The sequence below is a fragment of the Pristis pectinata genome, chromosome 3, assembly GCF_009764475.1.
Source record: "Pristis pectinata isolate sPriPec2 chromosome 3, sPriPec2.1.pri, whole genome shotgun sequence".
In the NCBI taxonomy this organism is placed as follows: Eukaryota; Metazoa; Chordata; class Chondrichthyes; order Rhinopristiformes; family Pristidae; genus Pristis; species Pristis pectinata.
The window spans coordinates 60718597-60745017 of record NC_067407.1 but is presented as its reverse complement, the minus strand read 5'-3'; the positions used below and the strand labels follow the sequence as shown (position 1 = coordinate 60745017).

The 26421-nt window shown below is 42.0% G+C and overlaps 1 protein-coding gene across 4 annotated transcripts in view; it reads right to left on the bottom strand.

Moving 5' to 3' along the window:
- astn1 (astrotactin 1) overlaps positions 1 to 26421 on the bottom strand; it is a 1815355-nt gene that overhangs the window by 590491 nt on the left and 1198443 nt on the right. For 3 of the 4 annotated variants that reach the window (XM_052011000.1, XM_052011001.1, XM_052011003.1), the window contains one exon: positions 19485 to 19676. The exons of the other annotated variant lie outside the window; for it this stretch is intronic. In XM_052011000.1, coding sequence (XP_051866960.1) covers positions 19485 to 19676 — 192 coding nt within the window. The remainder of the gene's footprint in view (positions 1 to 19484; positions 19677 to 26421) is intronic. 4 annotated transcript variants of the gene reach the window in all.

Below are 26421 nucleotides of genomic sequence, written 5' to 3'. Positions count from 1 at the left end.
CACAAGCCTAAACAATCTTTTGTGGGGATAAGTTCTAGATTTTTACTGCACTTTGCTGCAGCACCAGTCTTAATTTGAAGATCACAGCCCTCTTTTTGCAAAACAGAACCACACTCTGGCTCCCCCTCCCTCCCAAATCAAGGAAATAATTTCTTCCATCAGAACAAACATAAAGTGCATGACAGAGTGGAGGCAGGAGAAACTGAGTCAAAAGGAAAGGTGGCACAGGCAATTGGGGTTGTAACGGGGCAATGAAACAAACCAAAAGAGGGATAATAGAGGAGCTAGAAAAGATAAAGGTAGAATCAGAACCAGTAACTGCTGAACCATAAAATATGATTTGATTTGGCTGAACTCAATATTGAGTCTGGAAGGCTGTAATTTAATGTGCTTGCTGAATTTCATTTGAACAATGTCAGAAGCCTTAGTTTCCTCTTCTGGACACTTATTACATTGAACTCCACAGTTTGCCGGCTCACTTACTTCATCAATGCCTCTTTGGAACTTTCTGATTCCATCCACATATTCCACAGAACTGCCTAATTGTTAATAGAGAGTTTAGGTCTACAACATATTCCTTTATCCAATTCATTTATAAATAGAAATATATAATACAGTGGTTGCAGTAGAGGTACGTAGGGACACCATCGAGAGTCATAGAGTCATATAGCACAGAAACAGACCTTGAGACCACTGAGTCCAAGCCAACCATCAACCGCCCATTACACTGATCCTACACTAATTCCGCTTTATTCTCCCCAAATTCTCATCAACTCCCTCAGATTCTACCACTCACCTACAAACTCAGGACAATTTACAGTGGTCAATTAACCTACCTATTGCACATCTTTGGGATGTGGAGGAAACAAAAGTACCTGGAGGAAGTCCTGAGGTCACAGCAAGAATGAACAGTGGGGGTCAAGAGTGAATGTGAGTCACTGGAGCTGTGAGGCAGCAGCTCTCCTAGCCCATTTGTAGCATCCTGTCAACTTGACCACAATTGCATTGTCCTTACCCAATACTTGGATTTAATAGCCTGTTTGATCTGCTGTAAACATTTGGATCAACCTATGATTGCTGTCAATCTTGGGACTAAGGGACTGCCTAAATTCTAGAATCTGACAAAAAAAATGCTGGAAACAACATCGGTACAAAGGACCAACAAATGCTTTGACCATGTAAGCTTGCTTAAAAGACATAGCACTCTATTTCAACGGAGGCTGCTGGATACATATTAATACCTCTGGGTGTTATTCCAGTCTACTGTGCATTTTCCACAGCAATGATTCATTTATACCTAGCTATGCAATAATCAGCAAATAAGATACACCTTCAGTCAAATGGCAGAGAGTAATCTTTTACAAGTGTTTATATCCAAAATTATTACCAACAATTTCCAGTTTTTGCTTCCAATCTGACACCATCAAGAGAGATTTGTTTTCTTGTAATGGAAATAAACTGTTCATAATGGTTTCTGTCATTTCACATGTTGCCCTCTGAACACTAATCATTTTATTATGAGCATTACGCCTCTCTCTCTGATACATGTATTGTGACATAGGAGCTTCCAGACAAGTGTACAGAGAAGTTTCACTATCATGCAAGATAGCCAGACATTGCATATAAATCAGAATAGTTCATTTCACACTTCATAGGAATACACTGTACTGATATCATAAATGTGGACCATAATATGTTTTAAAATAAGTAAATCTCTTCATCACACCAAGCCTATTCTCCACTTTATTTCTAAATCATAAAATTACACAGCACATGAAGATACCATCTGTGATACCATGCCTGCTCTTGCTCTTCAGAGAGCTATCCAATTTATATCATTTTTCTGACATATTTCCCATCACTCTTTGAATATTTCCCTTTCTAAAAGGATATATACAGCAGGTTCCTTTCCAAGTTGCACATTACCCTGAGTTAGAGTTGGTCCTTCCATTATTTCTGGGCCAAAATCCTGGAACTCCCCATCTAACCACATCTGTAATGTCAAGACCTGCAACAATTAAGGTGCAAGCTCGCCACTATCTTCCCAAGGACATTTAGGGATGGTCAATAAACAATGGCCTTGCCAGAGATACCTATGTTATGTGAATTAATATAAACATCCAATGCAATGAAGTTTGGTGCAGCCAACACAAAGGCTTTGTGGGGAAGGGACTGCAGTTTACGGTCTGGCCACCTCTAGACACTGAAGAGCTAAATCCTGTGTAAAAAGCCTCTCAAACTTTTGAAGTGTATATTGAAAGAGGCCAAGGGTGGCAATTGGGCATTGTATACAGAATGTGCTAACACTACAAATGTTTCGACCCAATAACACTAATGCATAGACTGGATGACACTATGAATGTAAAGAAAGCCATGCACTGCTCTTGTACTTCCTGTATACATTTTATATGAATAAAATCTATTCTTTGTAATAAAAAAATAATGTAAACACCGTACATTAACAATGGCTTATCCTCCCTGCAAAGCACGGAAAATCTGATACATGGCTGGGCAAGCTGTCAGTTTGAAATGTTGCAGTTTGGCATTTTCTCTGCAATTTTCTTTCTTTGCTTCAATCATCCTTCAGTATTCCTGAGATTCTGGTCTAACTGCACTAAACTCAATCTTTATAACTGCATTAGATCATTCTCTCTGCAACAGAGCAGGAGGGTTGGTGGAAAAAAAACACATGTTAATTTTCCATGCAGTCTTGAGCTTTCTGTTCTATTTCGGACTTCAGTCTTCTAGATTCTGAGAAGAAATGTCATCACTGAGTAGGTAGATGATCTTTGGAGTTCTCTTCCAAGCGGACTGTGGTGACTCTTGTCACTGAGCAGATTCATTTCTGAGATTGATAGATTTTTAGATGCTAAAGGAATCAAGGGAAGATGGGATCAGGGCAGGAGAGTGGTGCTGAAGTAAAAAAATAATCAGCCATGATCTTATTGAATGGTGAAGCAGATATAAGAGGTCAAATGGTCCAGTTCTGTCTCTCTTATGTTCTTCAGGTTGATGAGGTGCTAGCGTGAAATCAGTGAAAGCTTCAAGCACTTATAAAAAAGACATCTGTTTTGGTCAACAGAGCCCCAGTTGCAGGTTAACTGGGGGCTGAGTGGGTGATAAAGCATGCAGGTTTTCTCACTAGGCTAAAGCAACTGCATCGTTAATCTATAGAACGAAGAGGTTCTGAAAGGTCAGTGTGAAACCGAGAGCAAGAGATGAACCCATTACTCCTCCTGGAACAGTAATCTCATTTTCAGCAAGCTTTCCTTCAGTGTAGAGCCTCATTCTCATGATACTAAGTGTAAATGTTGCACTGGCAAGGTTTAAAAAACAGTTGCAACTCATAATTTCTTAATCTACTTCATACTTTGAAATATTGATCACAATAAAATAAGTGATTTTTTTCCCAATTTATTTATAGGATTCGAGAATACCTTCAATAAGGCGGTGGTAAGCTGCCTTCTTGGATCTTGTTCTACTGGTGAAGGTGGTCCAACAGTGCTGTTAGGGAGGCAGTTCCTGGATTGTGACCCATGAATAGTGAAGGAATGGTGATATATTCCCAAACTAGGATGGTATATAACAAAGAGAAAAATTTGCAAGTGGTTGTGTCCCCAAGTACCTTCTGCTCAGTGGTAGAGTTTATGATGCTTTTTTTCCCCAAATGGTGTTGAGTTTCTTGAGTGTTATTGGAATGTCATTTATCCAGGCAAGTCAAGAATATTTCATCATACTCTTGCTGGTGTTGAGGATGGTGGACTTCAGGGAATCAGGATGTGAGTGACTCACTGCAGTTGTGACTTACTCTTGTAACCACAATATTTATGTGGCAGGTGCAGCTGAGTATCTGGTCAATGATGATGACCTCACAAGATATCAAAGGTGGAAGATTCAGTGACAGTCACGACATTGAATGCCAATCCAGGTGGTTAAGTTAAAGATGGTCATTACTTGTGCGCTGGTATGATATCTATGTTACTTGCCACTTATCAGTTCATGAGCAAATGTTTTTGTAAGTAAGGATTGCTTCATTATCTGAGCAGTTAGATACTGTGTAATCAGCAAATATCCCACATGACCATATGATGGAAGGAAGGTCACTGATGAAGCAACTGAAGACAGCTCAGCTGAAGACACTGCCTTAAGAAACTTTTGTACCAAGGTGTTGTGCCCAAGATTATTGGCCTCCAACAGCCACAACTGCCCTCCTGTGTGTGGTATGACTCCACCCAAGAGGGAACTTTCTCCTGGATTCAGTCAAATCCTTCTTTAACATCAAAGGCATTTAATACCCTTTCCCTCTAGAATTTGGCTGCTTTGTCCATGTCTGGACTAGATTGCACTGAGGTCTTGGTAAAACCAAAAGAAAAATTGAAAGTGCTGTTTGATACTGTGGTCAATGACACCTTCCATCACTCTGCTGATGACAGATAATCAATTGTACAGTGATTGGATTTTTCATGCTTTTTGTGAACAATACATATATAGTCATGTATCCACACTGCGAGTTCAATGCCAATGTTGTGGCTGCACTGCCTGGTTTGAGTACATCAAATCTTAGTCTCTAGCCTCATCTATATGCAGTTTCCTCATTCATTTCTTGACATCATGTGGAATAAATCAAAGTGGATGAAGACTGGCTTTTCTGATGGTGAGTTCATCGGAGAAGGCCAAGATGAATCATCCATCATAACATCTGGCTGAAGATTGCAATCAATGGTTTGACCTCATCTTTGGCATTCAAATGCAGGGCTCCACCTTGAATTGGGTTTGTCACCATTTGTGAGAAACCAATGGCCAATATGTATTAGGTTTCCCTTTTGATAGATTTAGCTGGCATATGTTTTTCTCGCAAATCATCATAGTGGCCAACAATAGGTTACTTTGTGCTCTTGTGTTTTTGGTATTTAGCAGTCCATTTATTATGTCTACATTGAAGATATGTGAGTTGCCCTGCCTAGCAAATCTGAAAATACAAAACAGCTTCATTTTCAGTTCTTCCCAATAATAATTCCTTCAAATATGCACATATTGTCCACAATAGGTGGTAAAGTGTTGTTGACCTGATGAGTACAGTGAAATGGCAGACGATGGTGACTGTTCCTTTCAGCTTTAATTCCTTGTTTGACAACCCTCAGAATTCTGTTCTGTAACTTCCATCAGCCTGACAATGGAGCAACATCTTATTAAATATTTATCAATCAGCAAATTATGACTAATTGTAGCCAGTAAAGCTTTTGACATGATTCGCAGAAGCATGCTTACACTTTGATCTTTACTCATCTCCTCAGGAGACTTAAATGCAAACAAATGTGCCCACCTGCAACACTGGTGGAACAAAACACTTAAATGAAAAAACGTCTACAGTCAGGTAATTAAACTCTGACACAAATTTGTTTTGTCTAATTTGGAGAAAAAGTAATGTTTGAAATAACTGATAATCTATCACCATGAAGCAGAAAACTGATTCACATCAAACACAAGAGCTTTGTAGGCAACCAAGACTTTTTGCAGGCTATTTGCCTTTGAGAATAATTTTTAGAACGTACTTTCACAGTGACAAATGTCATTTGCAGTGAAGGCTGTTGCTGGCAGAGCATTCATTAAGCTCTGCAGTTTTGCTTCTGACCTTAGACAAGGCTGAGCTCTCACAGGTGAGGTATTTGCAGTTGCTGGTCTGTACAGTGATTTAGCCAACACTCATGAAACTCTGGGACCACAACAGGAAAGTTTTGCAATCCAGGTGCACTTTGCAATCCAGGAGTGATATGCAGTACTCATAGCATCAGGCCTGTTTACTTCCACTGTAGCAAGCACTGAATTTGGTACAAAATAGCTCTATGATTTCAACAGCATATCAGATCACAGCAAGCACTGTACATTTCAGTCATATCATAGGAGGCCTTCAGAGACAATGCTACTATAGATGTGAGAGCAGTAAATATCAACTCAAGAGCAGATTTCATTGCCCCTGGAGACAGCAAAATTGAGTTTGGAAAATAGATTGCACACTACTGTTTATTTCAGTGCTGTGTGATTGAAATCTAATCATCACTGAATGAAGTTTTATACAATCCATTACCCAATCACTTTGCATCATTCTTGACACGAGAGGGAACACTTCCTGCTAGAGGACTTGAGGCCAGTGTGGGTCAGCCATGAGAATGTTGAATGATGGGACAGGCTTGAGGGACCTGGTGGTCTGCTCTTGCTCCTATTTTCTTAGGCTCTTGTGTTGCACTTGTCTATCTGATGCAAGTTCTGCATCAAGTATGCATCTTACTTACATCATTCTCCATGCCTTGTTCTTTTTGGAGTACTGTGGGGAAATCATCTACTTTTCTTGAAGGAAATTGTTGCTGGAAACTCCAAGGGCAACCATGGTTTCACAGTATAGAGTCCCTCTGGGATTCCACGACTCCTATAATGACCCTATTATCCTTTTTATACTCATCCACCCCATGGCCCTGATCCCAAACATCACATTTCCTGCCCCATAAAAAAGGTGCAATGCCCAAGGCCAAGGACTACTGAAGTTTGCAGTAATATCCAGAATGGTCACTGGTGTTCTGCTCCTGCACCCAATCAACACACCCATTAGAGCACTTTAGAATTTTTAGGCTGTTTCTCCTGTCCACCATTTCATTCCAGTCAAACTGACTCGAGATCTCTCTTTGTCTCAGGATCTCAGCAAAGCAGTTTTGAGCTTGATGGAGAAATGAAAATACATGGCAAGAAGGGAAAAGTTGTGAAATGGACGGTCGGAAGTTTCACATCTGGGATTACTCCAGGACTACAGGATGCAGCTAGCTCTATCAGAAACAACTGACTAAAACAAGGAGAAAGGTGGCCTGTAGGGGAGCTAGTGTATGTGTGCAGTGCCTTTCCTGCTGTGCAGCATTTTATAATTTTGATCTGTTTTATTGCTCTTGTGTTATACTGTTTTCGTCTTCAGTTTCATGATCTACTTTTGTACAATGTTGAAATGTTCCTCTGCAGTGCTACATTTTTTTCCTCTACACACGTTCAGGATCACATTATAGCATTTTGTGCTATAAGGCAGACAATGCTATACCTATATAGACATCAGAAATTAAGCAGCAAGAATTCCTAAGTCACCTCTTTAGAGTTGCAGGTGGTGATCACAAAGATGGATGCTGTTTCTTTTGCAGCCTAACCCAGAGTTTTTTCCCCACTTACCTCTTCTTCCATAGTTTGTGCTATGATGCATGTTTGCAAAGCCTTGGGGAACCTTTCTGCCAAAAGATAAATGTGTTTCTTCAAGAAGGTGAACACAAAAGGCTGCAGAAAATTGTTGGGTTGCAGTATCTATACACCCATGAGAAGCAGCAGAATAAAGCTTTCACAGTCCATATTTTACAGAAGTTTTTTTGCTAAGTAAGTCCAGAGTCACTATTTGAACCAGCAGATATTTCAAGGAAGAAATGATACCTGTTAGAGCTCTTCAGGCATCATAAAGTGAGAATTTATGAAACTAGTGGAGTGCCACTCATCTTTTGCACAGAGTCACTCATAATCCCCATCAATTTCTGGGATCATTTGGATAAGACACAGATGGCTGGTACATTCCTGCTCCCACTCTGATGAAGACCTAACTTCAGTCATGCCACTGTGCTGGATGATCACCATTCCTTAACTGAGTCCACAAATATGAAGATGGGATCCAGGATTGCCTTGGATTGCCCTTGCAGGCAAATAATCATAGTTTGGCTCAGACAAATCCAGTCAGCAGCTGAAAGAAATGGTGCCTGGCATGTTACACCGGGCTGAACTGTGCTTCATTGTGGGCAGTGACTCGACACAGAATTGCCTCCACCCACTTTCCACTCTTTAGTGAATGTTTAACTTCTATGTCTGCACACTGCAACACATTTTGCCTTCAGTCCCTCAGCTTTGCAGCAGGTATCCATTGGAATGCGGTCAATGAGCTCCATTAAAAAAATGCTGAAATTTAATATTTTTATTTCATTTTTCTTTATTTCACGACATGTGTTTAATTAACAATGTGTTTTAGCTTATTACTTTTAATTACTTCACAAATATGTTTTCAAACTCTTCAAACACCTTGGAAAACTAGATACATTTAAGACTGAAAAAGCCTTAGACAGCAGTGAGCTGTTGACAGCCACCAAGGCAGTCCATAGGTGGGACCGCAGGTTCCACCACCTGAAGCCTGATTGCTCCACCTTTTGGAGGGGCTCTAGAGTGGAGGCCTCTAGGATGCCAGCAAGTAATAGCAGCTGCTGGATTAATGAGGTGAGAGGTGAGGAATGTGTGGGTATGATTCTGCCCACTGTGACTGCAGCAGTAGTAAGTAGTACTCTGAGACAGGATTGTGACATCAAGATGACACAGTACAGGAAGAAGGTCACTAGGACGCACTCACTTGTCTGAGGACCTAATCCCAACCTGCCGACTTTCAATGCCTTGTCTCCTAAGTTTGCTGTTAGGAAAGGTGGTCATCCTGCCACTGTGAATTATCACCGAAGAGGAAAGGAAAATGCTTCACAATGTTTGAATTGAAACCCATCACATGCTGTACAGAAACATGGATGAATTTGCCTCCTTTTAATGGGGAATTGGAACATCTAGGAGAGTAACTCTGAACACCCACTTGGTCAACACTGCACAGCCAGAGACGAGCAGAGACAGCAAGTGAGAAAGACTTCAAATGACTTTTACTGCTGTTTATAAAGACAGTAGTCTCACATGCAAGAGATAGTATGGGTTGACTATCATTTCTGTACCACTGCACTATCCAACAGGAACTGGTCAGTAGTAAGGGTAAACATGCCACCAGCTTCCTGTGCAGCAGCTCCTTATGAAACTTTTGTCCAGGAATCAATTCTAGCAGTCAACATTCTCACTGGAAAAGACAGGAGGTCAGGTATTCCTTGAAAAGGAGAATATCTTGAAATTTTATGCCATTTTGGCCAGTAGCAGCGATGTTATTTGGTGATAAACACATTGATTTGTCTCATCACTTTACCTGTCATGTCTAACTGCACTGTCCTATTATTCCCATCATCAGTTGCACTACACATCAATTCTCACAGCATCAGTTGGAAGCTTCACAGACTTCTCACAAGTTTGTGTACTTAGATGATGTTTCACTTTAGGTCACACATCATTCATGTTCTCCTTGAATGGTCAAACAGCCTCAAGGAGCTCAGTCGCCTCCTCCTGTTCTTATACTTCTATGTTCATTACCTTATTGGATCATTCTTGACCATTAGTCAAAGAGCCTTTCATCCCTCCTACCACACAGTAAGTTCACTCCAAAAAGACCTTGATTAGCTGTAAAAAGCTTTCAGACATCCTGCAGCAGTGAAAGCTGCTATAAAAACCCAAGTCTTTTTTTTCCTCTGACAACCACCCATCCCCAAAAAGGGTTCAGTTGACAAAAGAGGGTGATCCAAAAATTCGTCGGCACCCACAGGGATGTGTTTGTCAATCTCAGTGTAGCCAGCTAACTGTTACACTGGTTGAAAGTTAAGTAACAACTGAGGCCTAAGCTGTCCAAGAGGATGTTGGGTGAGAGTCGCAACCTTGGGAGGTGGGTCTTTGGTACAGTAAGCAAAAGGGTGGTCAGACTGAAAGCAGACAAGTATACAGTATACATAAATTCAAGGAGCCCGAATTTGGTTCACAGCACTGGGCTGTTACCTACTGTGGAGGGTCCACCTTAAGTGGTGCTGCTGTAGAGCAGGGCTCGGCATGGCTTTGAAAAAAAGCTGAGATAGCCTTATGCCAGGCTGCTTCAGAACCACATGAATTAATTTATATTTCCCATGTATCCTTCTGACATAGAAGGCCATTTGGCTACCAAGCCTATTCTATTTGCCAGGCCAATCCTACTAATCCCATTTCCCCACTTATTTCCCTGTAACTTGTTCTCTCTCATGTGCCCATCAACTCCACCCTGATTCCCCTGCTACACATACATACAGGAGGCAATTTACAATAGCTAATTAACCTACCCACCAGCACTCTTTGGAACATGAGGTAAGAAGAGAATGTGGGGAAAGCCCACATGATCGCATGCAAATCCAACACAGATCTCAGGATCAAACTCATGTTGCTGCAGCTGTGAAGCAGCAACACCACCGTGCCACAAAGCTCTTCAAGAATGAAGTCAGCAAGCATGTGCCCAGCTCAGATACTGACTAACCTGTGTATGCGGGAATCTAGATGGGAAACACCAAGTACAATTTGTGGAGTGGTATGAAACAGCCCGGAAAGCATTGTAATTTATTCCTCTCTGGATACTTCTCATAAGCACATTATGCCGAAACAAACATCACTATGTGATTGCATTTGCTGCACTCACAATCGTTTCCCTAGATTGCTTATGTTAGAGATCAGGATATTAACATCTTATTTCCAAAGAGTTCTGGATACTCCCAGTGGGTTGGAAATATATGGCTAGATACAGTGCAAGTTGAAAGGATCACTGGTAGGAGGCCATAGGATATTGTTAATTTATAAACGAGAAAGTTTTTAGCCTTCGATTTCCTTCTATGTTCATTGCATAAAGGCCCTGAAGATTCACTTTCACCAGCTATCCAGCCCCTCCCTCTAGGTGGTACTGAAGATGAAACTGGTATCACTTAACTACAATTTGCACAATTCAAATATAGCAAGGTCATCATCAATGCTGGAGTCATGGGGGAAGTTCATTAATTAAATATAAACCTGGTGTTGCTCTCAATACGCCAACATGTGGTGGAGTATTTGATTGCTCTAACTATACATAAATCAACAAAATTGGACCATAGCATAATCAATTTTACATAGGATGACAGAAGGTTCCTATGTATCTGCTTAAATACACTTAGATCTAAGATCCTGAGAAGAAAACCAGGCCACCAACTTTCCCATTATATGCAAAAAACAATGGCATCTCACTCAAGCACATTGGGACTACATGCGCAGTGGTTGAATGGTGCTGCTATTTCCCATTGATGATTTTACTTTCTCCAACTGGGCTGTCAGTAATTGTAAAAGCAACAACTCTCAATTGAAGCCATTGATCCAGCAGTTCTGAAGAAGGGTCTTCACTTCCACAATGGAAGCTAGGATAGAATAAGTCAGTTTTGCAACCATGTTTTTGACTTTGACACAAGTTTATTCCTTGGCTAATGACAGGTAGTCTCAGACCAATGATTTGTTTAATGTTGTTAGTACTGTGTGTACAACCTACTGTGCAAATTGGTCTTCTTGGGATTGAAGGATTTTATCAAAATCTCAAACAAGTTCCCTGCAGAATTGCAAGGGCTTATCTGCTCAACAAGTTTCAATTTAATATTGTCTGTGAAGTGCACTTGATAGAAATATTTCTGTCGTATGTGCACACAATCTGTCCTGAAGGGTTTCTCTCTCCAGAGATGTTGCCTGACCTGCTGAGCATTTCCAGCATCTGTAGTCTCCTGCTTTTGAACATTGAGCTGCTTTCTTGCACTGATAAACCCAATTTTTTCGATAGTGTCTGAGTATTTGGGATTGTGGAGAGCAAGGAATTAAAACAACAGCATGAAAAATAGCTGGTGAACAGTGACTGCAAATAAAACAACATGCAGGAGAAAGCATGAGGTATGTTGGTTGAAGCAGTGGTTAAGCTTAAACGAATGAGTGCATCTATGTTTAATATCTTTAGTTCACCAGTAGAGGTCCATGTACCATTGCAGGAGAAAAAGTGAATGGGTTCTGCTATTTTTAAAGCTGTTTTTACTAATATTCCTACTTTTGAAAGGTCTGGGGAATTTGCATTTATACTGAATTACCTTGATCAATTCTTATTTCAGAAGATCTCATCTGTGCCATTTTTGTTTTGCATTGTGGGACTGTCTGAGTGCAAACCACCTTAAGTTCTTTGTGATTTCAAATGTAAAAATGTTCCCAAGCCTTTAATCTCATTTGTAGCTTCCAATTCGGAGTGCTGTAGCTAGAATTAGACAACCCTTTTCTTGTAGCAAGGAGCCAGGAGACTCTGAAGCAACCCTCTACCCACCAATTATCTTGCATCATTATCACCAGACAAAATGGCTCCTTGACAGCTGAAATAGAAGTTAATGCAGTCAGATCTCCAGGGTAACTTGCAGATATCCCCCTGATCATCTCATAGATCCCATACCGAGGCAACAGCAATTACCCAAGCCTACAGAGCGTGCTGAGTTAGTGTCATTTTATGTCGCAAATGTACTTTCACACAACATAATGCTAGAACAGGTATTTTGCAAAGAATGCACAGGTTTTAACTTTATAATGGTTTCTGTATTTTCATGCCTGTAAAAATTCTTTCGTTTTACAGTAAATGACAGAAGTAATGTCTTTTTGATCTGGAAATATATTTTGTGTGAGTTTAGTTCTTCAGGAAGAGAGTCTGTTTAATCCAGTGATTTACAATACAGAATCTATACTGTAGGTGCATGTAGGTTGCATCCAAAGGAGAACATATAATCCCTAACTTCCATCATGGATGCAACTGGAATGCAAGCTTCTCAATAGCTTAGTTATTGTGGAAAAGCAACCTCAACCAATGTCAAGAATTAAAAACACTTCACCTTTCCTTGTCACTACCTAACACTACACCATTGCTTCCCTCCTGCTCCACTCGGCTGCTGATGCCAAGAACCAACTGCCTGAATCACAAACTCTTGACTACTTCCAGCACAGCACAAGTATGTTATGAAGCACAAGTGCTTTGATGCCCTTGTGCTATTAGCAATGGGGAACTAAAATAGCTGCTGTGCATGCTACAACTATGAGAGTTACTTACGTAAAGATTTTTGAGAGTCCTCTGACAAGCCAAGGTGCATTAGAAATAAAAGTTCTTCCGAAATATTCACATAAAATGAAAGTGAAGTCTCATATATGCCTTTAGGTATTTGAAACTAGTCATCCCTAATATGTTTTCTCCACATACATTCCCGATTGGAGGGTCAGTGATCTACATTACCCTGTATTGCACACATCTTGCTGTTAGGCCTAATGTAAACTCGAAGAATCTTGTTCCAAAGTAGGAATTCAGATTGTCATTACTTTTCTATTTCCATGATCATTGTTTCATGAGAAGTTAAATTTACAGGAAATTAATAAGGGAGAGAAAATTTCAACTCCAACCTTTAGGCCAAGTTAGATAAATATGCCATATTGTGACTGTATGGAAAATTAGTGCAATTTTCTTAAACAACAGGATCCATTACTTAAACAGAAGCAAAAAAGTCACTGGTTTGTTTCACTACTTGTCTTGACCCAAAATCAGATATGATAAGGGCAAATTGCTTTTCATGTTCTTCAGGCCCAGTTAAAAGAGACCCACAAGAGTCAAAGCAATACACACCAAGAGCAAACAGAATGAATTCTTTGTGATGAGGAGAACACTATCACTTTCCTGCAGATCTGCTGCCAGTGTTTAGTAGTGCATGTATGACTGCCAGCAATTACCCCCAGAAGAGTCAGCAAGTTCACTACAACTATGCACACACACAGAATTGCAGAAAACCCAAATCTGTTGGTAGATTTTGCTGGGACAACTGCTGAAGTAACCTGGCAGGAACTTCTCTTGCATTGATTTCAATGGATAACTGTTGCCAGGAATTAATATAATTTTTAATTATGCTTCAAATATTTAAGTTTATTTAAATATTTTATGGTGTTTTAAGTGTAATATTAAACTTTTTTTTGACATACCTTGATTAACATCTAATAGTTTTGGATCACATTTGAATGTTTCTGAATGTCACAACTTTCATAGATGGTAATTCTAAATGTTAGTGGCAGCATGTTGCAATCTGCTTCAAAAATTCAATTGCATTTACATCAGGAGGAATAGACTAAATAGACTGCTGCTACTTTATATCACTACCAGTGAAGGATGTACTTCCAGATAAGATAAGCTAAGCAAGGTGTTTCAGCTAATTGTCAAACATTTTTTGTCCAGCAGTTATGCAGGTGGATATTATTATGCACTTGTAGTAAAGTATATTAGTCAGATAGTGTATATATAAATGTAATTTATACACTTTCTAATTGTTCTCCTCCAAGCCAGCAGATGGCAGGATGCTTTTGAGGGCTCATCTTCTGCCACTGTTTTGATCTTTGTCAACATCATTTTGGTTTATTTCTGCAAGGGCTATGCACTCAGCAGGCTTGAATAAAAAAAGTCCCTCAATGATGAAACTCAGTTTCACCTTTATTGTATGTTATGATAAAAGCAGCACCTGCCCCTTCCCCTGAAGTTGACAGGATGTACATGTGGACAACTCTGCTGTCTCATGGGATCTTGTGTTGTGCAAGCAGCTGACTCTTTTCTCCAAGTTCTCAATGGAGGATGCAGTTGGTCAGTCAGTGGTAAATGTAAGATTTCTGTTACTGTAAATTCTAGGTCAGTGTCATCAAGGTTTCAAAAACATTTTGGGAAAAGTCATTTTGACAGTTTGAACAGAGATCAGTATCTGAGATCAACAAGATAAAACTAGAAACAGATGAAGATCAAGAAGAGGTGAAAAGGATGAAAAATTGTCATGCATTAACAAACTATTTCATCATTTTCATATCATGTTAATAATTATTTTAAAGCAGAATACTTCTATATTCTGAAATGCAATTCAGTGGAAAAACATTCAGAAGGACTGAACAAACAAAACATTGAACCCTTCACTAATCCTGAATTTAATAACTCCAGGATTACTGAAGGATTCAATGGAACCAGCAGATGAGAGTGACCTCAGATCATAAGTAACAAGCAAGGGACAGTGAAAAAAATGGATCAGGACTAACACACAGATAGCAAGGATGAATAGGAGAGGGCTCCAGATAGAAGTGTCATTAGCATAACATTCAAAATATGTAGGGGCCAGTTGAAGAGAGTGGTCAGAGTATGGAATTGCAGGGAAAAAGCAACAAAGACTGACAACATGGATGTGAGACGACAACAGCTCTGCTGATTTTCAGATAACGAACAGCTGAATGAAGAATATATTATCACTTTAAGCTCACTGATGAAGATGTCACATGTAGAAAAAGATTACCAAAATCCAAATGACAAAATTGGCCGACTTAGCACAAGACTCCAGATACCAAATATCAGGTCTACTCAGAGCTTCCAAATTTTTTGGATCACCCTGAGAAACTTTGAGAAGTTATTAAAGAGCAGAATCTTGCAGAACCAAAATGCAACTGTAGAAAAAGGATACAGAGGTGCAAAGGGCATCTGAATAAGTTATATCCTTAATATATGACCAAGCTTTGCATTTCCAAACAACATTCTATTCTTTACGAAAGCACACTGGTTTAAATAAAGGTGAGGATAATGTTTCCTCCATTAATTTCAGTAGAGATCAGTTGAATCTCTTCCAAGGATCATGATTTTTTGGGGGGAATTTTTTAGAAATATTTATTTTTTTAGTGTTTATGATATTTTAATTCTTAACAAGTTGATTTTTAATAGCTTCCTTAACTTCTAATAGTTGTGGAATGCTTTTTAATATTTCTGCACATCATAAAGATTCATCATTCTTCTCTTTACCAAGGTAATTAGCCTAAATAAAAGAGAATTCAGGTTTTGTTAATATTCTGATTTAATTATAATATACTTACAGTGTATGTTTTTCAAACTGGTCATCTGTTGGCACACACTTTAAATCAATTCAATATCGTGAGGGCAAAGATGAACATTTCTGAACAATAGACTAAAATTATTTGAATTTAGACCTGAAGTTTCTTCATCTCTCCAGAATTGTTCAGTTCTTTAATTTAGTTATTGCCATGCAATTTTTCTACAGCCAGAGTTAAAAAAAAAACAGGTGAACACGGTGAATTATGAAGTCCCACTGTAGAAACTGATGGGTTTGCCCAATTACATTTGGGATATTAATCAATTTGAATGGTGCTGAGTGGTGTGCATGCGGGATTTATTATTCTGGTCAGGTATCAACTCTGAACAACTATATTTAAGAGGCACTCAAAGAAGTGATGTTAATGTAGAGTAGATCTATAAGACAGTATACTTCTAATTACACTGCATCAAAGACATTAAATTGGCTTGGATGACAAGACTGCTTGAGGATATCAAGTTATCTTGACAGAGTAATGTTCTAGAGAAGGAAATCAGATGATTGCTTTTACTGTGACTACTTAAACCCTGAGGATCATTTAAACACAAATCCATTAAGATTAGGCTCTACCATCTAAAGTAAGTCACACTGTAAAGGCACAACTGCATGTGCAGAGTGACTCCAAGGCCTCATTGCAAGGTTAGTTATAGCAGGAATGGTTTTCTGACCATGGCGTCATTTTCAACACACCACACTGGTAATGATTCATTTCGTTGAACAGCTTTGCCCTCTACCAACCTTAAACTTGACTATATTACCTGGCGAAGTGGGAGGAAATAATTACGTGCAAATTAAGAAGGTCCACAGATGTTAATGGTCAGCAACTAGTTCAAGGTCTCAGTGTCACCCACAACAATCTGCTGCTCATACACAGCCACATACAGTATGGAATGTATATAAACTCTGCAGAGCAGGTAGTATAAGAAATCCTAGCAATTCCAAAGATTACTGTTGTTGAACAATGAAGAGACATAGAGAGATACAACACAAAACAGCTCTTTTGCCCACCAAGTCCATGCCAACCATCACCACCCATTTACACTGCATTAATCCCAATTTTTTTTATTCTCCCCACATTCTTGTCACTCCACCCAGATTCCACCACCCACCAACACAACTAGGAAACAATTTATAGTGTCCAATTAACTTAAGAAAACTGGAGCACCCAGAGTAAACCCACATGGTCACAAGGAGATGTGCAAACTCCACACAGACAGCACCTGAGGTCAGGGATTAACCCAGGTTGCTAGAGCTGTAAGGTAGCAGCTCTACGAGCTGTAAGGTAGCAGCTCTATGAGCTGTAAGGTAGCAGCTCTACTAGCTGTTCCGCTCTGCCACCAGAGTTCAAATGAAATCCAGATGACTGGCCAATACCAAATGTAAATATGGAATGCATCCTGTAATACATAGATTCACTATTGTTGTTTATCAAATAGGCTAAACCCCAAAGCATCAAACTAAGACAAAGTCATTGTAAACCTAAATCTCAGCAAGCCACAAGAATTGCTCTGAAGATGACAGCTCATATCACCCTTGTTCTCTAAAGTGGTGGTAAATTTGTCACTACTGAATATTTCCTCCACCCCCACCCCTCCAGCTCCTGACCAAGGCAAATTTTGAACTGGTTGTTGCTGATGTGAACAGATTGTGCCCTAACCACCCTCACAGGAGGCTTCCAGCACAAACAAAAACCTAGCACAGCAGTGACTTCCCTTGCCATTGCTTACTGTTTGACACCATAGTTCGTTGCTGAAGATGGTCAAGACATCAGTTGCCATACAACTACAAACTAACTAAACCAACATTCAGCTCTCAACAGCTCATCGATGAACGCAACTGCAAATGATGTATGAACATTAACACATCTCAAACAGTATCAGCACCATCTTTATTTAACATGGACATAAAATTTCAATATTTTAGGAAAAATCAATAATAGTTGGAGAAAAACACCCTCAAAGACCTCTTTTTGTTTGCACACACCAAAAAAAAACTTCTTTGTTGGTAATATATTTTGCAAAGCCAAGCATGCATTTTGCTTTAGGGTGCAGTTTTCAATAATGTGGCTATTATGCAGACGCCACTGACTACTCACATTTGCCTATGTATATGTATTAGAATGTTAGTCAGTAACATGACTGGGATACCTCAGGGGAGGAAGAGAGGAACCCGGAACAGTATAGAACACAGGCAGCAACTAATTGCTTGGAAACTGCTGGATTGCAGTTTATTATAGGACTGATAGTTGATGGTGTTACCTACAGTTTTGACAACCAAAAACACTATATTTTGTCAAACACTGAGAATAACTGCAAAAAGAAACATCTGAACTTGACATGTCCTTTTGTGTGTTCTGACCCACTCCAAGACATCTGTGAGTTTTTGGTGGATAGATGTCAGACCTTCAAGCCCCACAGAAAATAGATCTACAAAATGACCAAACCAAGAATTGCCCAGAAACAGACATTTGCAGTGGTAACCCGGGACACTCAGTTGATAGGGGCAGCAGTTCACAGTGCATCATTTGTCTATTCAGTGGGATGTTACTTACTTATGATGACACGAGGCCCTTAGGCACACCAAATCCATGCCAGCTCCCAGAAGAGCAATCTATCAATCCCTTTTCTCTCATTCTCTCCATAGCCCTGCAACATATTCTCTCTTTTGCCCATCAATTCTCTTTTCATTTTTTTGCCACTTTTGTACATTAAAACATTGTTTACAGTGGCCAATTAACTTATCAGCATGTCTTTGGGATGTGGAAGGAAACTGGAACACTTGGAAACCCATACAGTTATGGGGAGAATGTATAAGCTCTACACAGAAGGCACCCAAGTTCACGGTTGGACGCAGGTCTCTAAAACTGTGAGACAACAGCGATAACTGCCATGCCTCTATGTTGCCCATGTGCAATACAGTCAGCTTCTTCTGACAGTTCCTTCCTCCACTTAACTGCTAAATGAGCAATTGAATAACACTCTGCTCAACATAACTGGATGCCAAATCAACACCAATTTCATGTCTCTCTGTACTGGTAAATTATTATTAATTATGTTTTTATACAGTTTCTTGTCAATGATAAATTAGATGTCAATCAAGGCTTCAGATATGTGTCTCACCACTGAGTGAAGTTCTGATCTCCATTTCAGGAATGTGTTGTCTCTATCTCAAAACCTTGCCTGGATCTGGAAGAGCACTAGCAAATAAATAATGAACTCAAAGCATAAACACTGGATGTAATGTCTCTGAAATTCCTTGGAAACATAGGTGTGGAACCAATTGTATCAAAATGTCAATGGATTTGCACTCAGATCTGCTCCTTTAACCTTAAGCTTAAAGACAAGCTGCAGTACAACTGCAACAATGTCACCTGATTTTATTTTTGAGTAATATGGATTCAGGTTAGAAATCTTACAATGAGTCCCATTCAGCACTGTCACATAAAATGCATGCAGCATTTTAATGTTCACTTTGTTATTCACTGCTGCTCTTAAATACCTTTGACTCCAGAGAGAGTCTACTTACCCTACAATAGAATTCATTGGTATAATGCCATAAGGACAATTTTAAAGTAATTTTCTATTGTTCATAGATTTCAGAATGCTGAATACAAAGCCATCTGCTTTTAAACTGGTGAATGCAATTAGAAAATTCTCCACTTGGTATATCAGTCAACCATCTGTCTTGCCACTTGGACAACACCCTCAAATCGAAAAGAAATTACTACATCATTGCTAAAGGAACAAGAGCTAGAAACATAATATTCTTCAGTTCTGTACCTTGACTCATTAATCACTGTAAGTTTGTATGCAGAAAGCAGCAAAACAGAACATTAAATCCTACCTGAATGTCCCAATGAACACTTGGCCAAGTGCAAGCTCCTTTGTCTGGTTATTGTAACCATAGAAGACATCCCTGAACAAAGTCTGATTCAGAGAAATGTTGGTATCAGCACAATCTGCACCACTGGAGCAGGATTCAGAAACAAGCTGACACATCCGTCCATCTGAAGCTAGTTTGTAGTCTTCAATACAACTGAAAAAAAACAATTTGATTGATAGTAAAAAGGGAAGGAACATAACTTTACCTTCATTTAAAACTGCAGATCATACAAATAAAAAAAGAAAATGATTCTAATACCAAAGAGATCTTTGGAATCATCTAGAAGTGAGAAGCTAAAGAAAGAAGAGAATTCAACTGTTTGGAGGTACTAGAAAAGAAGGGCAAACTATGTGGGGCAATGATACAGTTTTCATTTCAACTCTCACAAAAATTATCGAAGGGCTGGAAGTTCCATAAAACAGAGGGGTTGATGGACTATATACACTATGTGACATGACTTATCAATGATGCATATGCCCAATGATAAAGAGTCATTGACCTGAAACATTAACTTTATTTCTTTTCCCTCAGATGCAGCCTAAGTTGTTGAGAGTTTTCAGCACTTTTTTGTTTTATTTTCAGATTTCCAGGGCCTGCAGTTTTTTGGTGCAACATCCAATAATTGAACCTATCCAGACGCAAACACACCACGGTTCCTTAACTTCCCAATCATGTGGTTTAAAAGCTCAGCTTTTCCAACTTCAATATAAAACAAATATATTCATGAAATATCAGGTCAAATTCCTTGTATTTTTATATCCGATTAAGTTAATAGCAAGTAAATCATGAACTTATGAAAAAGTAAGACGTGTTACCTTGGTTATAATACTTATCTAATAGGATTAAGCAAGAGTGGAAACATTATGTTGATAATGGATCATTAGCCTTTTGTCGTACTTTGATTGTGATGAGAGGAGTTCCTGCTCAGATTTTATTATTTTGCCTGGTTGATGAATGTCAACAAATAATTACATTTTTACAACACTTTAAAGATAACTCCAACTTAATTAGCACTGATTGCAAGAAATGTGAAGAGTCACGATACAATTACAATACAAAATGACCTATTAGCTTTTTCATCATTTTAATTAGTTCTTTTAAAAATAACAAATGTAAAAGCTTGTGCATATTTGCAAAAGAGATCAGGAGCTGTTATCTATAGTTCACAGATACACTAATGATTTCCTGGGACAGTGATGAATCCTGAAAATATCTTCTTTACAGTCAGAATAATTCTGAAAGTACCAAGAAACTTTGCAAAACAAAATGCACTGTAATCATATGTACATTTTCTGATGAGTATTGACAAAAGATCATTAACCCAAAACACAATATCTCATTTCTCTCTCCAAACTTGCTGAGTATTTTCAGAATTTCTGTTTTTATTTTGGATTTCCAACATCTGAAGAACTTTGCTTTTGGAAAACATCCATGTATCATTCACCTTTAACTTCCAGCTTTGAATTTTATTCAGTTTTGGGTCTCTGTTTATTGGAGCTAAAACTTAATACTTTATATCCAAGGGGATCCAAAGCTGAAATCAAAATTTGGTTATTGTTCCCATCTCCGTTATCAGCCATGATGATATTGAATGGCAGGGCAGGCGTGAGTGGCCTAGTGCCCTACTATTGTTCCTATTCCTTGTTAAAGTGTTTCACCAGAAAAATCTGCACATTGAGCCATCCTGGAGGTGAGATTCCCAGCAGGGATTGGTTAGGTCAAGGATTTGGTGGTAAGATCAGTGCAGGTGGATAGCTGGAAGGGTTGGGTGGAGATTTGGGTCAAGAGATTGGAGGTTGGATGGAGACTGAGTGGGGCAACCTGCCCAAGGAAGAGCTGGGGAATTATTTTAGAAACAATACTTAATGAGGACCTATATGAGGTGAGCTTCCAGTTCAGGTCTTCATGACCTGGGATTATTAAATTAAGCAAAGAAAGCCTGACAAGTGCTGTAAAAGCCTGCTCTGCAAGAGTGACCTCTATGCATTCATGAAAGTCCCCAAAATGGTGCCCTAGCATGTGTTGAATGCATTGTACATGTTCAGTTTCCTCCACAAGTTTGTGTTAGTCACATGGAAGATCCTGAAAGAAAATCAACTTCCTGCAAAATTGCACAAAGATTGTGGTTTTCCTGAGTGATTTTTCCTTTAACTCGAATTATGTAGCTGACAAATACATGGCAGGTGTCCCAGTAAAGACCATCTCACTGCCCAGCAATTTAATAAAGATGGCTCCTTTTTATCTTTGATCATGGACATGCTGTTTTCTCTGTATTGGTGCGTGTTCATATTGCGATCCTATTGGACAAGAGAGTCATGTGGTTTTCTTGCTTTGCTGTGACATAACATTGCCACAGATTGTCTGGAATTTTGAGCTTACCAGTTTCAATATATAAACAGTTCATGTGTGTTACCTTGCAAATAAACCACTATTTCTTTCAACATATGTTTGCCATGACTTATTGCCTTTGAGAAGGCATTACTGTAGCAAAATTCTCCCTCTCATCCAAACGGTCCTGTGCCATGTCCTTTTACACAGTCTAAGCCATTTACTTTTCTCATTATAATGTCTATGTGCAAATTGTGTTGCTCCTTCCAAAAGCTAATTAACAGAGTAAAGCTTTCAACAGAACATTCTTTATAGATGCCAGTAGCTTGAAACTAACAACAGTGTCCAGTTCAACAATGCATCAAATTCATACTAGCTCAGGGCAGCAGTCATGGACAGAAACCACTTGCAGCAATTTTGATGTCTGGCAGTACACTTAGTACACATACACTACTTCCCGAGAGGAAGAAATATACCCATACATATAACAATAATGCATCAAAGTTATATCATGTGCTGTGAAGATACAATCATGTGCTGTAGTCAATTTTGAAAAGTAACTTTAACACTTTTATATGAACATACATATGAATTAGAAAAGAGAGAAACAAAAACGTTCACCTCTTTTCTGCCTTAAATGAGAGTTTTATAGTTCTAGATTTGCCCAGAAGAAGCAGCTTCTCCACAGGCACCGTGTCAGGGCCGCTCAGTATCTTATAAATTTCAATCAAGTACTCTCTTAGTCTTCTAAGTTCAATCGGGTGTAATCCCAGCCTGTCCAATCTTTCCCCATAACACTGTAGCCGAACGTGGCGCATTGCTGAAAGGAAAACTCAGAGACGTGGAGGCTGATCCAGAGCACACTTTACTGTAACAAGCAAAACGCGTGCGCGCGCGCAGAAGTACCCGAGAGCCTCTCCGGCAGATGTGACATAAAGTTCCTGCCGGAAGGCCTGCCCCTTGGTTAGTCTACGACGCGCAGCCGCCGATGGTGGTTCGAGTTCTATGAGTACGGGCCGCTACACCACCCCCCCAGAAACGTCCATCGGGGGTGTGGGATCCCCCGCCTGTGTTTCCCTCTTGGGTGGCCTGCCCCACCGGCGCGGTGAAGGTACCTTCACCGGCTGCTCAATGTCCAAGTGCGCCGGTTTGAGGCGGTCCACTGTGAAAGTCTCCTCGCGGCCACCCACCTCCAGGACAAATGTAGATCTGTTGTGCTGGATCGCCTTGAAGGGTCCTTCGTAAGGCCTCTGTAGGGGTGACGTGTGCATGCCCCTGCGGATGAAAACGTACTCACAGTCCCGGAGGTCCTTAGGGATAAAGGACGGTGTAGTGCCATGTCTGAAGGTCGGAACCAGTGCCAGGCTCCCTAGCTTATCCCGCAGCCTCATCAGCACTTCTGCCAGCGTCCCCGCTGGACCTTGGGCCTCTGGCACAAACTCACCCAGGACCATCAGGGGAGTGCCATAGACCAACTCCGCCAAGGAGGTGCCCAGGTCCTCCTTGGGGGCTGTGCGGATGCCCAGTAAAACCCAGGGGAGCTCATCTGTCCAGTTGGGCCCCCTGAGGCGCGCCATCAGGGCTGACTTGAGGTGCCTGTGGAACCGCTCGACCAAACCGTTGGACTGTGGGTGGTACGCCGTGGTGTGATGTAACCGGGTGTCCAGGAGCTGCGCCAGTGCTATCCACAAACCTGACATGAACTGTGCCCCTCTGTTAGAGGTGATGTCCGTTGGGAGTCTGAACCTGGCGATCCAGTTTGCGATGAGCGTCCTGGCGCAGGATTCGGTGGACGTGTCCGCTAGCGGCATGACCTCCGGCCATCTGGTGAACCTGTCGACCATGGTAAAGATATACCTGGCGCCCTGGGAGACGGGCAGGGGGCCGACGATGTCCACGTGGATGTGCTGAAACCTCCCGAGCATCGGCTGGAACTGCTGGACGGGGGCCCTCACATGCCGCTGGACTTTGGCAGTCTGGCAGTATATGCAGGTCCTGGCCCAGTGTCCGATCTGCTTGCGCAAACTGTGCCAAATGAATTTGTCCGCTACCAATTTGATAGATGCCCGGATGGATGGGTGGGCCAGGCAGTGTAGCGTGTCGAACACCCGTCGCTTCCATGCTGCTGGTACCACAGGCTGAGGTCTGCCGGTAGACGTGTCGCACAGGAGCTGAACCGCTGTCGGGCCAACGAGGACATCCTCCAACTGGAGTCCCGAAACGTTGGTGCGGTAGGCTGGGATCACGGTGTCCGCCTGTTACGCCTGCGCCAGCGCCGTGTAGTCAATCCCTGGGGCTGAGGTGGTCACTGAGTGGATGTGGGGGCGGGACAGTGTGTCGGCGACCACATTGTTCTTCCCTGCGACGTGGCGTACATCTGTGGTGAACTCCAAAATAAAGGAGAGGTGCCTCTGCTGCCGAGCCGACCATGCATCCGATACCTTTGCAAGGGCAAAAGTGAGGGGCTTGTGGTCTGTATACACAGTGAAATCTCTTCCTTTGAGGAAATACCGGAAGTGCCGGATAGCCAGGTAGAGCGCTAGCAACTCCCCATCGAAAGCGCTGTACTTAACCTCCGGTGGTCGCAGGTGTCGGCTGAAAAAGGCGAGCGGTCGCCACTGGCCCTCGACGAGCTGCTCCAGGACTCCGCTGACCGTCGTGTCGGAAGCATCGACTGTGAGCGCCATGGGTACATCGACTCTTGGGTGTACTAGGAGGGCCGCCTTTGCCAACGCCTCTTTGGCCCACTCGAAAGCCTCCGTGGACTCTGCGTCCCATGCCAGCTCTTTGGCATTGCTGGCCATCAGACCGAACAAGGGCCTCATGATGCGCGCCGCCACCAGCACGAACCGATAGTAGAAATTCACCATCCCCATGAACTCTTGCAGGCTCTTGACCGTGCTGGGTTTGGGAAACCGGCGGATGGCCTGGACCTTGTCCAGCAGAGGGGCGGCTCCATGCTGGTTAACCCTGTGGCCCAAGAAGTCGATCTCAGTCAGCCCGAACTAGCACTTCGCCGGGTTGATTGCCAGTCAGTGGTCACGGGCAGAGTTGGCGCAAATGTACCATGTGCTCTTTGCGTGACTTGCTGGCCACCAGGATATCGTCTTGGTAGATGAAGGCGAAATCCAGGCCTCGCCCCATCGAGTCCATAAGCCTCTGGAAAGTCTGGGCGGCGTCTTGAGGCCGAAAGGCATCCTTATGAATTCGAACAACCCGAGGGGGGTGATGAGGGCTGTCTTGGGCACATCGTCGGGGTGCACGGGGATCTGGTGGTACCCCCTGACCAGATTGATTTTTGAAAAGATGGTTGCCCCGTGGAGGTTCGCCGTGAAATCCTGGATGTGGGGCACCGGGTATCGGTCAGTGGTTGTGGCGTCGTTGAGTCTCCTGTAGTCCCCACAGGGCCTCCAACCTCCTGCGGACTTGGGCACCATGTGCAGCGGAGATGCCCAAGGGCTGTCCGAGCGGCAGATGATCCCCATCTCCTCCATCTTCTGGAACTCCTCCTTGGCAAGATGGAGCTTGTCGGGTGGGAGCCTACGGGCTCGGGCGTGCAGCGGTGGTCCTTGTGTGGGGATGTGGTGCTGCATGCCGTGCTTGGAACCGGTAGTGGAGGACTGTGGGGTGATGATGGAGGGGAAATCTGCCAGCACCCTGGTGAACTCGTCACCTGAGAGTGTGACGGAGTCTAGGTGGAGGGCCAGGAACAGGAATTCTCTGAGCTAGAAGGTCTGGAACGTCTCGGCGTGGACCAAACGCCGGCCCTTCAGGTCGACCAGGAGACGGTTGGTCTGTAGGAAATCCGCCCCTAGTAATGGCCGTGACACCACTGCTACCGTGAAGGTCCAGGTAAAATAGCTGGACCCAAAACGCAGCGGGATGGTACACGAGCCGTACGTCTGGATGGTGGTGCTGCTCACAGTGGTGAGGTTGGGGCCTGGGGCCACGTTACAAGTGTCCATGTTCGAGGGGGGAAGGATGCTGATTTTGGCCCCAGTGTCCACCAGGAAACGTCGGCCGGAGTGTCGGTCCCAAAGGAACAGGAGGCTGTCGCGATGGCCAGCCATCGAAGCCACTAGCAACGGCCAGCTCCGACGTTTCCCGGAAAGGCACACAGTGGACAGCAGCAGCGCGCGATTAACCCCCATCTCTGATGGTAAGAGCACCATTGATCCGAACCCTCATCCTTGTCCCCCGTGGGTCTCAGTGGCTTCGGTTGTGGGGTCTTGGCTTTAGGCTGCACGGTTGCAGTTAGGCAGATGGAAGCCGCTCCCTGCTGCTTACTCTGCCACAAAATGTTCACCCTGGCCGCGAGGTTGCGCGGGTCGCTGAAATCTTCACCCGCGAGGAGGAGGCGAATGTCCTCTGGCAGTTGCTCGAGGAACAACTACTCGAATAAAAGGCAGGGCTTATGGCCATCCATGAGCGCCAGCATGTCGTCCATCAGCTCAGATGGCTTGCGGTCGCCCAGGCCGTCCATGTGCAGAAGCCATGCAGCTCGTTCGCAGCGGGAGAGCACGGAAGTGTGGACGAGGAGCACCTTGATCTTAGCGTACTTGTCCTCCGT